The 13,637-nt window shown below is 45.3% G+C and overlaps 1 protein-coding gene and 1 non-coding gene across 2 annotated transcripts; both read left to right on the forward strand.

Moving 5' to 3' along the window:
- The first annotated feature begins 764 nt into the window (after positions 1-764).
- ZBED3 (zinc finger BED-type containing 3) lies at positions 765-10,794 on the forward strand. Its single transcript, XM_032157008.2, has 3 exons — positions 765-880; positions 9,245-9,384; positions 10,079-10,794. Exon 3 carries the CDS (start codon positions 10,096-10,098, stop codon positions 10,789-10,791), a length of 696 nt encoding a protein of 231 aa, XP_032012899.1. The 5' UTR covers positions 765-880; positions 9,245-9,384; positions 10,079-10,095; the 3' UTR covers positions 10,792-10,794.
- On the forward strand, positions 7,395-7,532 carry LOC116472126 (small nucleolar RNA SNORA47). The gene has a single exon (XR_004249028.1). It is a non-coding gene; the product is annotated as a small nucleolar RNA SNORA47 (small nucleolar RNA).
- Positions 10,795-13,637: the final 2,843 nt, after the last annotated feature.

Genomic DNA, 13,637 nt, shown 5'->3' on the forward strand with positions numbered 1-13,637 from the left:
ACGTGAGCAGAACTGAGGCATGCGGAATGTGAGTTTGAAAAGCACCTTGTGCCAGTCTTGTACGAGAGCTAATTGTTAAATTTCCAGGAACTTGGCAAGCCACTTGTTGGACTGTTTGTAGCTTGAAATCGGCCATGGTGGGAGTATTTACATCATAGAAATAGCAAACACTACAAATCTGGACTTCCCCCTTCTCCCTCAAAGTTGGTTTACCAGCGCAGCAGGGAGCATGGCCCAGAAAAGTTGACCTTTCAGCCTGGAGCCTGGAGTGAAGAAACTGGTGGAGTACTGCCAAAGCTCCCTGCAGCCACAGTAATTCGCTTGAGAAATGGACCTTAAAGCCACTGAGTTGCAGGGGTTGTTCGTTACCTGAGCATAAAATCTAGCCAAAGCTGGTACACCATGCTGGTGTTTTGGTGAACACCAGTAAGCGCCGCCTTCATCTGTCCCAACCTAGGTTGGAGGGATTTCTTCCAATAACTTGTGACATCATGCGCCTACAGCCTGCAAGGATGCAAACCGCGCTCTGAGACACAGGCCCGGGAATCCAGGTCTTGGAAGGTTAATGCAAAGTTGTAAAACAATAGTTACATTTCAACCACACTCAGCTATTGCGTCATCTTAAAACCCTGGCCAACACAAGTCTGTCGCTCGCGATCCTTGGCGGTTTCAGAGAGACTCCCCTACCGCTTTCGGGTGAAGGCCACACGTGACGGCCCCCCTTTCCCCGCAGACGTGTGAATGGAGCGCTGTGTCTTTAAGGGGCACGCGCGGAGGTTTTCCGTCCGGGACAAAATGTCAGCGAGGCGCCCGGAGGGGGATCTACCATCCCGGACTCCCGACCCGCCGCCGGCTCCGGCCGCGTTTCGCGGGTAAAGGGGTGAGTGTGGGCTTCCAGACTCGGTGGGCGAGGCGGGCCGGGCCGGGCCGGGCAGCGGGGAGCGCAGGTGAGCAGCGACCGCGGACGCCCCCGCCGGCCTCCCTGGCACCCGCGCGGGGCGTGCCCTTCTCTGGGCTGCCCTTCTCCGGGCCGGCTGTCGCGACTGCGAGAAAGCAGGTGGGCCCGGGATTCTGTGGCAAGGCCCCGCTCACCGTCTTCCAGTGCCTCATTCTTGCTCCTTCCCTACACTCCCCTTTCGACAAGCTTGTTCGGAATGTGGAAATTCGTCGCCACTCTCCTGCTCTCCCTTTATTAAAGTTGTCTGATTACTGTCTTTTCACTGGGCGAGTGGCTGGGCGCCCTGCAGTGGGTTCTTCTGTAATTGGGACTTACTTGATGTCGCCCACTTTCGGAGGGAGAAAGCGAATGCAAGCCAAAAGCTTACACCAGAATCCCCACCCCTCCCCCACCCCTCATGGCCCCCAAACAAAAGAATTTTCCGCTCCTTTCGGAGTCCGCTGGAGCAGTTTCTGTGATTTCTTGCACTAACCAAATGTCCGAGGCTTAGCAAAGCAAAAACCCCCGTGAAGGAAAAAAATAAATACTTACCACTAGTCGAATTTCTAATTAGCCAAGACTACAAAGATAAGGTGTTTAAGAGAAACTGTTGTAGAAACAGCTTAATACATTGACCTAATTAGGGTAATTATTTTCTGCTGTTTTTATTCATATGATGACACCTTTTGGAGGCAAGAATAGCTTGAGGCAGCCAAGAATAAAAAAAAAGTAGACAGCAATACATATTCTAAAAAGACCAAAAGCCCAAGCCAGGTAATTCTCAATTTAAAAATTAAATTAAAAAAATCTTTGAGTCACAAAGGCCTTCAAAGTAGGGCAGCTTTAAATTCCTATAACTCAGATTAAATTATGCATTTTTACAAGATAAAATGGATCACCACCTTAATCTTTAGGACCATATCTATTAAGCAAAGTAATGCAGGCCTGAAATAAAGGTCCACTTTAAGGGCAGAACACTTCACAATTTTCATTTTTAAAAGTGCATTAATAGAGAGAGAGAGTGCTTCTCTGCCTTTTAGCTAATGGTGGAAATATCTAAGAGTTTGGCTTATGCTATTTAGGAAACATCTCTGATTGACCACATAATTACCTGTGAGTCCAGTGTATTTTTTACAGTCCACATATAACCTTTTTCTAAATTTTTACACATTTTACCATTTATTCCCCAACTCAGGTTTTACAGTTTGGAGGCATTTTTACTTGTCTTTTAACTTCAGCTAAGCCTTCAGCCTGGTGATTCCAGACTGATTTTTCTAATTGTCTGGATCTGTTTATAAATAGATTAATATATGGCAGTAAACAAATATTTCAACAGAGATGGACGGATAGCAGATGAACTGTGGTTTTCTTGACACCTCAGTTGTCAACTCTAATTACTTGTATTAATTATTATGCTCTGCTTTCATTAAAGTCACTGGTGGATGAAGTAAAAGAAAATGTTTTTAGTGTTTCCACATATGTCTGTGTGAATTTCACATTAGTGTGAATTTCTCATCTAAGGTCCAGGCTCAACCAACATATATTGGTTTAAACTCTGCCTGGTTAACCCAACTACAGTGAGTAGCCTTGAGTATGGAAGGACAAATAGAGGAGTAATTAATCTGCTATGTCCTTTTGAGAACAGTGCCGGGTTCTTTGGCCTTTAGCCTGCCAAATATTTTTTATGTGCACAAGCATAAGTATAAAATAATACAATTAACTTTTGTAGGTGCTTTATAGGATGAGTCTCAATATTATAGTCATACCTTGTGTATATGCCCATATTTATACAGATTATTCATCCAGGTTTTGATCTCTTACTTTATTCTTTATATGGGTATTCAGGGACATCATACTGAGGAATCTGGGATTTAATCTGATGGTTTATCAGAAGGATAGAACTTCTTCAGAAATTGAGTCAAATGGAGAGATAATTAATGTGAATTTATTGTCTTCCACAGGCTTAGGTTTAAGAACTCCTTCCAAATAATGGATACTCAAATGAAACTCAGCTATAGCAAGTACAGAGCCTGGTACCAGCAACACTACTCTCTCTCCTTCCTTGAAATATCTAAAATCTACATTTGTCTTTTCAGTTTTTTTCACCCTGAAATTACACTCAGAAATTTCCACTGTTAATTTCATGTTAGCAGTGCTTTTATTTAGCTTCAAGAAACTTTCTTTTAAAATAGGAGCTTGGAAGCCTCGTTATACAACTGAGGAACTGGAACTTTATTAGAGTCGAGTACTAAGGGTAATGTGTTTTTGTGATGGACAACAATGCATTTGTGCCCTGTGGGACATGCGAGGGGAAGGGATACTGAACTGCATGAACCTTTGTGTTAGGGCCCCTAAGACTTCAGCTCCCAGGAGCTGCCCACGCCCACCCCTTCCCCAGTGGAGATTATGTGATGGAATTCACCCAAAGGAGCGAGCACTGATTTCACCTTTACCACAGTGTGTTAGTAGTCTGTTTTTGCGCTGCTGATAAAGACATACCCAAGACTGGGCAATTTATAAAAGAAAGAGGTTTCATGGACTTGAGGTTCCACGTGGCTAGGGAGGCCTAACAGTCATGGCGGAAGGCGAAAGGCACTTCTTACCTGGCTGCGGCATGAGACAGAATGAGGGTCAAGTGAAAAGGGCTTCTCGTTTATAAAACCATCAGATCTCGTGAGATTTATTCACTAGCACGAGAACAGTATGGGAGAAACCGCGCCCATGATTCAATTATCTCTCACCAGTTCCATCCCACAACACGTGGGAATTATGGGAGTACGATTCAAGATGAGATTTGGGTGGGGACACAGCCAAACCATATCACACAGGTATCAGAATTATTGTTGGAAGCATCTCTTTCCCAACTAGACAGTACGCTTCCTGAGGGCGGAGACTATGTGACGTTCCTCTTGGAATGCTTGGCAGAAAGCATGCACCTGACCTTAGCAGGTGCACAATGAGCATTTGAATGAGAGTTGGATGGAGTGAATGGATGTAAGCAAAATACTCACATTCATTGGCATCTTTATGTTAGTTTAAAAAAATTTTCAAGGAAAAATTAAGGGAGCTCTTTTCATTTTCTTATTAGCTAACCACAGAATTAATGATATGCATTCTCATTGGGTATTTGATAAGGAAGAACTGCATATCACAGGGCTTTGGCTAATTAAACCTCCCCATTATCTTATTTTACCTTAGTGATAAATAACCTATTTTGCATGAAGTTCAATTTAGGAAGTGAAAATAAATTTAAGGGGTAAGGGTCTTGGATCTGTTAGTCTTTTTTATTTGCTCTTTGTACTCAATTCCCAAGGGGATTCCTCCAACTTAGACTACTTACTCTATTGAATAACATAATGCCAGACGGAAAAACAACTGCCTTTTAGCCACTAAAATTTTAACGTGGGCATGTCTGAGCAATAAATATCGGTAGTTTCTTTATTGTTCATGTCTTGAATTTATATAACACCGGAGAGTCCAACAGTGACATCACTTGCACTATCTGATCTCAGCCACCTGCTTAGAGGCAAATAATCTTATTATTTCTCTTGACAGATGGGAAGATTGAGACTCGGTGGGCTGGGGCTAAAGAAACAGAGTCAGGTTCATTTCATTTAATGCAGCATCCCCCAAGTGTCTACCCTGTGCCAGGGAGATGAATGGGATGAGCTCCTCTTCCATGACATCCTGGGTGTGAATACAGAATCTCCTTCTGCAGAGCACAGCAAACCATGTGACAATGAGCAGCCTCACATGCTGGGTTTCCTCCTCCAAGCGGTGCAGCAGTGGGCTTCCCCATGGGACTGTCCCACCAGCCTCCACAGTTAAGCCTGAGCTGGCCCTGCCTGAGCTCACATGCCTGAGGAGCCAAGGGTTGTTTTGCTTTTTTGTTTTCGTTTTTCTGAGACGGAGTTTCGCTCTTGTTACCCAGGCTGGAGTACAATCATGCAATCTCAGCTCACTGCAGCCTCCGCCTCGGGTTCAAGCGATTCTCCTGCCTCAGCCTCCCGAGTAGCTGGGACTACAGGCACCTGCCACCACGCCCAGCTAATTTTTTGTATTTTTAGTAGAGACAGGGTTTCACTATGTTGGCCAGGCTGGTCTTGAACTCCTGACCTCAGGTGATCCACCTGCCTTGGCCTCCCAAAGGGCTGGGATTACAGGTATGAGCCACCACACCCAGCCCCAAGGGTTGTTTTATAAAATTATTTTTTATTTATGTAGAGATCCTGTGATATACACACTTTCCCTAAATGTATACACGTGATCACATGCATGCTTTCTTAGCACCTCATTGCTTTTACTTTTGTGTTTACCTCTTCCCCTTCTCCCTCCTTTCACATCAGTTACCATTGCCTCAACCATAGTATCTCCTTATTTTTCTTCATCTATAGCTATGTATCGCCTATACAGATATATATATTACTTAATAATAGTGGGGTCATATTATACACTCTTCTGCATCACTCTTTTCTCCCTGAACAGTTCCTCCAGATATCCTTGTAAGACATTGAACAGAACTTCATCCTATTCCTCTTTGATGGCTGTATAATACTCCCTGGTATGAACATAGGTTATATACTCAGCCATTTTCCTGGTGGTGGGCATTCCCTTGCTTCCAGTTTCTTGTCATTCTACATGATTCTGTAATGAACATCCTGACACAAGACTATGTTTATTGGTGCTGTTAGTTCTATAGAGGAGATCCCCAGAAGTAGAATCTCAGGTTATCTCTCTTTTTTTTTTTCGATACAGAGTTTTGCTCTTGTCACCCAGGCTGGAATGCAATGGTGCTATCTCGGCTCACTGCAATCTCCACCTCCCAGGTTCACGCCATTCTCCTGCCTCAGCCTCCCAAGTAGCTGGGATTATAGGCACCCACCACCATGCCTGGCTAATTTTTGTATTTTTAGTAGAGACAGGGTTTCACCATGTTGGCCAACCTGGTCTCGAACTCCTGACCTCAGGTGATCCACCTGCTTGGGCCTCCCAAAGTGTTGGGATTACAGGCGTGAGCCACCGAGCCCAGCCTCTATTTTTAATTAATATAGAAATTGCAGCTGGCCCTATCACACAGGTATCAGAATTGTTGGAAGCATCTCTTTCCCCACCAGGTGGTACGCTTCCTGAGGGCAGAGACTATGTGACATTCCTCTTGGAATGCTTGGCAGAAAGCACGCATCTGACCTTAGCAGGTGCACAATGAGCATTTGAATGAGAGTTGGATGGAGTGGATGGATGTAAGCAAAATACTCAAATTCATTGGCACCTTTGTGTTCATTTTTAAAAAATGTTCAAGGAAAAATTGAGGGAGCTCTTACTTTTCATTTTCTTCTTATTAGCTAACCACAGAATTAACGACATGCATTCTCATTGGGTATGCTACAACTGTAATCCCAGCACTTTGGGAGGCCGAGGCAGTGGATCACTCGAGCCCAGGAGTTCAAGAAAGACCAGCCTGGGCAACATAGAGCCTGTCTCTACAAAAAAATACAAAAATTAGCCAAGCATGGTGGCATGCACCTGTAGTCCCAGCTACTTTGGAGGCTGAGGTGGGACGATCTTCTTGAGCCCAGGAAGCAGAGGTTGCAGTGAGCCATGATTGTGCCACTGCACTCCAGCCTGGGTGACAGAGCAAGACCCTGTCTTAAAAAAAAGAAAAAAAAAAAAGAAAGAAAGAAAAGAAATGGCCAGAATGCTTTCCTAAAATCCATCCCATCTTCACTAGCAATTGAGGAGTGTGCCTTTTCTCTACCTCCCTTGTAACTTTGGCTGTTAGACCTCTTAATGTTTCTTGGTGTGATGGATGTAAAATGATACCTTATTGCTACTTTAATAGCATTTCCGTGAATATAAGTGATGTGCACCTTTTCATAAATTTCCTGGCCATTGAAGTTTGCTGTTAGGTCATTTGTTAGGTCATTTGCCTACTCATATTTCTCATCTGTTTTTCTGTCGGGCTCTTTGTCTTCTTACTGTGTTTGAAGAGCTCTTTGTGTGTTATGGTTGTGGCTGAAGTGTCTGAAGAGGTTTCTCCCCCTCCACATTGCAGGGGCAGCTGAAATGCACTCAGGTTTTTTGGTTTTTGTTTTTTTATTATACTTTAAGTTCTAGGGTACATGTGCACAACGTGCAGGTTTGTTACATATGTATACATGTGCCATGTTGGTGTGCTGCACCCGTTAACTCATCATTTACATTAGGTATATCTCCTAATGCTATCCCTCCCACGCCACCCCACGACAGGCCCCAGTGTGTGATGTTCCCCACCCTGTGTCCACGTGTTCTCATTGCTCAATTCCCACCTATGAGTGAGAACATGCGGTGTTTGGTTTTCTGTCCTTGTGATAGTTTGCTCAGCTAACCAAGCTGTTACAGCCTGTGGCCAGAGACTGCTGGTCACTCAGTAGATACTGAGACTGAGGATTGTATTGAGCTAGAATACAGCCGCATGATGTGGAGGACTGAGAAGGTGAGGCAGTTCTGCCCCATGCTGCCTTCCACTGGTTAAGACCTCCAAAATCGAAGGGCTGCCCAGGCAGAGGATGTCCCCTTGCCACCCTTGGAGGGGCAGTGCTGTGCTGGCCGACATTTGTGATGCGGCTTGTCCCTGGCTCAGGTGAGGCTTCCACTAGGTCAAAAGGATTAAGACGTCAAAGTCAGTGCTTCTCACCCTCGTGCCCACTTTAACTCCTAACAGATGGCATTCACCTGTGCAACACTCCCTCTGGGCATTCCAGTTTTTAAAGAAAACCAGAGAGGTAAAAAGCATGACAGTAATCGGTCACCTCTGGCACTATTAGGGGCACATCAGTAAGGATGACTCTCAGACTTTGGCACAAGTAAGAGAATCTGCGGGTTTATGTGCAGTTTCCAAGCTTTAGCTCAAGAAAGCATATCAGAATGCAAAGCAATACTCTTGATGTTATAGGAAACATTTACATCCCTTTTAATTTATAAAATAAATTAGTCATAAAGATTCATTATAATAGTCTCTCCACTTTTGTGTTTGTCCAGTAATAAAAAAGGACCTCAGGGAAGATCAGATTCAATATAGAAGGAAATAGAAATTTTAAAAAAGAAAAAAGTATAGGAAAAATTCTAGGTAAAGTTAGATAATTAAAAATGTTTATAACACTTAACTCTTACTCTGTTTAGCAACCATAATGTTATATAACCATAATATTCACTGGCCATAAAAATACTATTCTTGAAGGTGGTCTGTAACTCCTCATCCTACTTTCCCCCACTTTTGAGACTTTAGCAATGTAATAAATCTCTTGGGGGAAAATGTAGCCTTTAATTTCTAAAGATTTTTTATGCTAATTGGTCTTTATCATGAGTGACCATATTTAAATCAATGCCTGTGTATCAGAAGACGTGTAAATAGCCATTTCTTTGTTAGAAGACGCATGGTACTTATCTTTTTTGATGATTCTGGTATATTTGTTATCTTTTTTTAAAAATGATATGTTAAATGTCATACCTGATCCAGAGTGGACTTGCTTGGTGGGAAAAAGAATACTTAGGTTTAGAAAAGTACAGTGCGTCTGTAACAAGACTATTAGTAACTGAATTCATAGTTTACACTAAATGCTACTGTAACTATAGCAGCTTATTTTTCCTATTCTCATCTTTGTCTTCAGTTTTTCCCAGTTGTGTTTAACAAGAAAGATTCTGGAGCTTTGTCATCTCCACGGCTGCTGGTTCAAAATCTGACAGTATGAGCAGCACTGATCTCACTGTGCCTGGGTCTCACCTTGCCCTTGATTTTCTCCCTAAGTTCTCAGAAGAGCTCAGAAGTCTGTCATGTGTGTTCTTCTCATTGTTTTTCAACTTTCAAAGCAAATTTATCTAGAATCACACATTTGGTCCTTTGTGGACTTATTTCCTAAAGAATAAACTTCACCTTTTTCTGTATTCCCTTTTCTTTAATAGGTTATTACAGTAGTGAATTAGTTTCCTAATAAAAAAGACTGTGCAATGACAGTCATTGCATTATGTTTGGATCCTTTTAACAGATTTTGTGTTGAACAAAGCAAGACATTATTACTTTTATTTCTTTTTCTTCCTTAATTAAAAGTATTGAGCAAACTTTGTATCTTGCAAATATGTAGAGGGGATCTTTTAGTTAGCACAAACAATAAAGAAAACTAATTTTATTTGTTTTAGGCCTTGGGTATCTATGAAAGTGTTAGAAAAAGTGAACGAGGGCATGGCGCTGCTCAGTATTTCTAGTATCTATCTTTAAGGTGGTTTGAATGCATTTCTTTCACTGGCCTGCCTGTCCTCTGAATTTACTCCTAGCACTGCTGATGGTTCTTCAGAACTCAGGAATCGTGTTGCATGCATTGTTTCTACCCGTGGAACCTGAGATGGTTGGAAACCCTGAGGCAATGACAGGGACCCCAGAATCCTTGGGAAATGACCCACTGTCTAATTTAAAGGTAAAAATTTAGAATGCTGCTTTGGATATTGCTATTTCCTAAATGTGCATATCTTAAAAGCATTGCTTTCAGTACTGCCGATTTTCTCACAAGTAGATTGTTTTTATAGTCACAAAAACATATTTTTATCTTGAAAAACATACAGTCTTTGCAAGCTTTTTAAAAGGCTGTTCACCACTGGCTCTTCCACTCCTGAAGTTTAAGAAACAAAATTTTCATTCCCAAAGCTTTCTTTACTGGTCATTGCTGAAGTGTGCTGTGCAGCACCCAGAGAAGCCTGCATAAGGGAGCCTCGCTGTTATTCTGAAGACAGTACCTTTTTTATTGGTGGTGGTGTTGTTATTGTTAAGAAAGCAGAGACTAGTTAAAGCTAATACAAACACAGCACGGAGTTAGCTAGTTCTTTCCGTTCAAGCAACTTAGCCTCCCGCTATTAGTATAAATACTTGTTGACTGGGGACCCACTTGATTTCAAAGAGGATTCCTAGTATAGGAAGGGCTAGACATTTTAAACAGTTTTTTCTGAGGAATCAACACTTAATACTGAAGATTAATTAGAAACAGACATCTACCCAGACTACAGGATTTTTATCGGTAAGAAAATAGAGAGCGGCATGGTTTCTTAGACTAACTGTAGTCTAGGAGCTGTGTGCGTGATCCTAACACTCATTATTATTCTTCCCCTGCTCCCAAGCGTGCGGGCGCCGAAGAATGAGGAGTGGCGAGTCGGCCTGCACCATGGACGAGGCCCGCGGGCTGGACGACGCGGCGGCGCGGGGCGGTCAGTGTCCGGGACTGGGGCCGGCGCCGACGCCTCCCGGCCGCCTGGGGGCGCCGTACTCCGAGGCCTGGGGCTACTTTCACCTGGCCCCGGGGCGCCCCGGGCATCCGTCGGGCCAGTGGGCCACCTGCCGTCTGTGCGGGGAGCAGGTGGGCCGCGGCCCGGGCTTCCATGCGGGGACCTCGGCGCTGTGGAGGCACCTGAGGAGCGCGCACCGGCGGGAGCTGGAGAGCAGCGGCGCCCGGCGCTCGCCACCTGCCGGGCCCTGCCCGCCGCCGCCCGGCCCCGCTGCGGCCCCCGAGGGCGACTGGGCGCGCCTGCTGGAACAGATGGGCGCGCTGGCCGTGCGCGGCAGCCGGCGGGAGCGGGAGCTGGAGCGGCGCGAGGCGGCCGTGGAGCAGGGCGAGCGCGCCCTGGAGCGGAGGCGGAGGGCGCTGCAGGAGGAGGAGCGCGCCGCGGCACAGGCGCGCCGGGAGCTGCAGGCCGAGCGGGAGGCGCTGCAGGCGCGGCTGCGGGAGGTGAGCCGCCGTGAGGGCGCCCTGGGCTGGGTCCCCACTTTGCCGCCGCTCAAGGACGACCCCGAGGGTAACAGGGACGGCTGCGTCATCACAAAGGTCCTCCTGTAGGGGTGTGGCCACTTCCCCACCCCAGACCAGCGGTTCTCCGTCAAATGCCAATGCCTTCAGCTCCCGTGGGACCGAAGCCAGGCCCGCAGCCCCTACTCACTCGGAAGCTCCAGCTAACTGTAGGGTCTTCGACACCCTAAGGCTTCAGCTTGAGAAGCACTTCGAAGCCAGAGCAGAACCAAAAGTCACTTCCATGGAGTCACCTGGGGTGTCTGGGCGGCCTTTCGTGGGCATGCATGCAAGGAATGGGGTGGCACACGGGACACCCGAGAGCTCCAGGAGCCCCGTGAACCCAGACCACCCAGTGCCATGGCCACTTAGGGCTGGGAACCCGAACCTGGTGACTTTGAAAGGATAGAGCTTCATTCCATACCAAAGACTTACGACACTATGTGCCTATACACCCAGCAGCCCAAGGTGGAGGGTGCGTGGAAATGAGGAAGCTTTTTACCCACAAAAAATAGTTCCTAATGCATAATCCGCCCAACACCAAGTTCTGAAGGGTGGGGCGGGGGGACGTCCCCTCTAGTTTCCATGACTGCTGTAGACCCGCATCATCGCTAGCCCTCATCAGGGCAGTCCCAGAGCCCGCTTTTTTACTGCCCATATTCAACCAATACTAGGTGCACTCTGTCTCCCCACGGCCATCCTTCCCTTGCTTCAGACCTAATGACAAGTGTGGCACATATGTCCACTTTCGGGCCTCACATCTGCCACCTTAGCAAGACATCACCTCATCTCCTTGTCACTAGGAAGAGGGTTTCTTCCCCACATGTCGTCACAGTCCTCACCTCTGGGCTGAAGGGAAAAGCATCCCTCCGCTTAAGGCCACATCTTCCTGTCATTTTCCATCGCATTCCTCTCCCACGTTTACTGGGTCTTTCCTCCTGTAGTATTCCCCCTTTCGCTGTCTCAGTCCCTCCCTTTCCCCCAGGCTCTTCCTCAGCAATGCGCAGTCTCCCTTTCTTACTGAAAAGAAAGACTTAACCCAGAAGGGCCAACAGGTCCTGGCTGCCTATCCTTCCTCCCCAGTTTTTACTCCACTCTGGGTCAGTTTTCTTTCTTTTATATATATATATGTATATATATATTTTTTTACTATTATACTTTAAGTTCTAGGGTGCATGTCAGTTTTCTGTGCTTCACTGGACTATTGCCAAGCTGCCACAATCCCTCAGTGACCAAATATGATCTATTTGCAGCCTTCATTTTGCTTAATCTCTCCCTTGAAATTGCTCTCTTGGTAGGTGGATCCTGTTTTTCCTTCAAATAATTCCTTTTCCTGTTGCGTACTGGTTCCCAGTTTTTCCATAGGCCTCTTTTTTTTCCTCATTTTTTTATATTGAAAAATTCCACACATCCAGAAAAAGTTGAAAGGCTAGCACAATGAATACTCAGATACATACTCTCCACTTGGATTGAATAGTTGTTAACATTTTGCCAGATTTACTATTCCCTCCACCCCATGCATGTGTACATATAATGACATTTCACCCCTGAGTATTACCACATAGAGTTCCTAAGAACAAAGACACTGTTCTACATGATTACAATAAGATTATCATGCCTAAAAATATAAACAGTAACTTCTTTATAGCCTCTAATACAGAGCCCTTAATCAGTATTCAACAATTGTCTCCAGAATGTTTGTCTTTTAAAAAAAAAAAAACCACAACCAGGTCCCATCAAGGTTCATATATTCTTTGGTCTCAACTCTAGTCACTTTTAATCTAGAACAACCCCGACATATTTTCCCATGATACTTTTTGAAGCATCCAGGCCCGCTGTCTTAGCAAATGTCCTCTATTCTGGAAGTGTCTGATTGCTTCCTTAGGCCTGTGTCTACACTCCACTCGTGGCTCACCTCCCTGCAGAGCTGTAATCTCCTCTGGGCAGGGACTCCTGAATATCTCCAGGCCGAGTGTTCTCCCTGGGCCTGGAGAAAACCTTCATGCCCAATCCCTTGCTGCATGTCTCCACCCATCCTTGCACATCCTGCCTCTATGAGTGGAAGAGGCAAATCTATTCAACCCCACATCCCACCCTTCACCTGATAACTAACATTTACTGGGCACTAATAATGTGTCAGGCACATACTACACACTTAACATGCATTCATTATCTCACTTTACTCTCACATACCAGCTCCATGGTAACACTGCGCTAGCTTTACAGCTAAAGAAACTGAGCTAGAAAGGGGTTAAGTATCCTGTATAAGATCACAGCTGGCTGGCAATAGAGGTGGGATCCCACTGTAGACAGTCTCCCCCACAGATGCCATGCTCCCACTGTACCACCATGTACTGCTTCCTGAGATCTCTGCTTCCTTCAGTCGACCCAGCTGACACCTGTTTCCTTCCTAACTCCAACTAATTAATCCCAGTTAATGGAATTGACTGGAATTAGTGACATTAATATTTACTGAGCATTCACCATGTGTCGTCAGAGCTGTGCTAAATGCTTTACAAGAATAATTACCTGCCATGAAGCAACCCTATGACATAGGTGCTACTATGCCCATTTTGTAGATGAGACAGGTTCAGGGGAGTTAGTAACACCTTCAAGTCATACAGTGGCTAAGAATCTGTATGGGGTTTGAACTGCGGTCTCGCTGAATGCTGGGCACCTGCTCTGCTAAGTCTATTTCTACAAAAATATTGCACTGCCTTCCTGATGCCTGCCAAGCTCAGGGCCCATTTATCCTGCATCTTCCCATCCTTGTCTCCCCCAACTGTCCCTTACCTGAGTCACAATTTCGCCAAAGCCAAAGGGATTGTCCTAAGCCAATATTGATTATATCACTCTTCCTGCTCAAAAGCCCCCAAGATCACCTATCAGTCACCTAC

This window comes from Hylobates moloch, unplaced genomic scaffold (genome assembly GCF_009828535.3).
Source record: "Hylobates moloch isolate HMO894 unplaced genomic scaffold, HMol_V3 SCAFFOLD_6, whole genome shotgun sequence".
NCBI classification, from domain to species: domain Eukaryota; kingdom Metazoa; phylum Chordata; class Mammalia; order Primates; family Hylobatidae; genus Hylobates; species Hylobates moloch.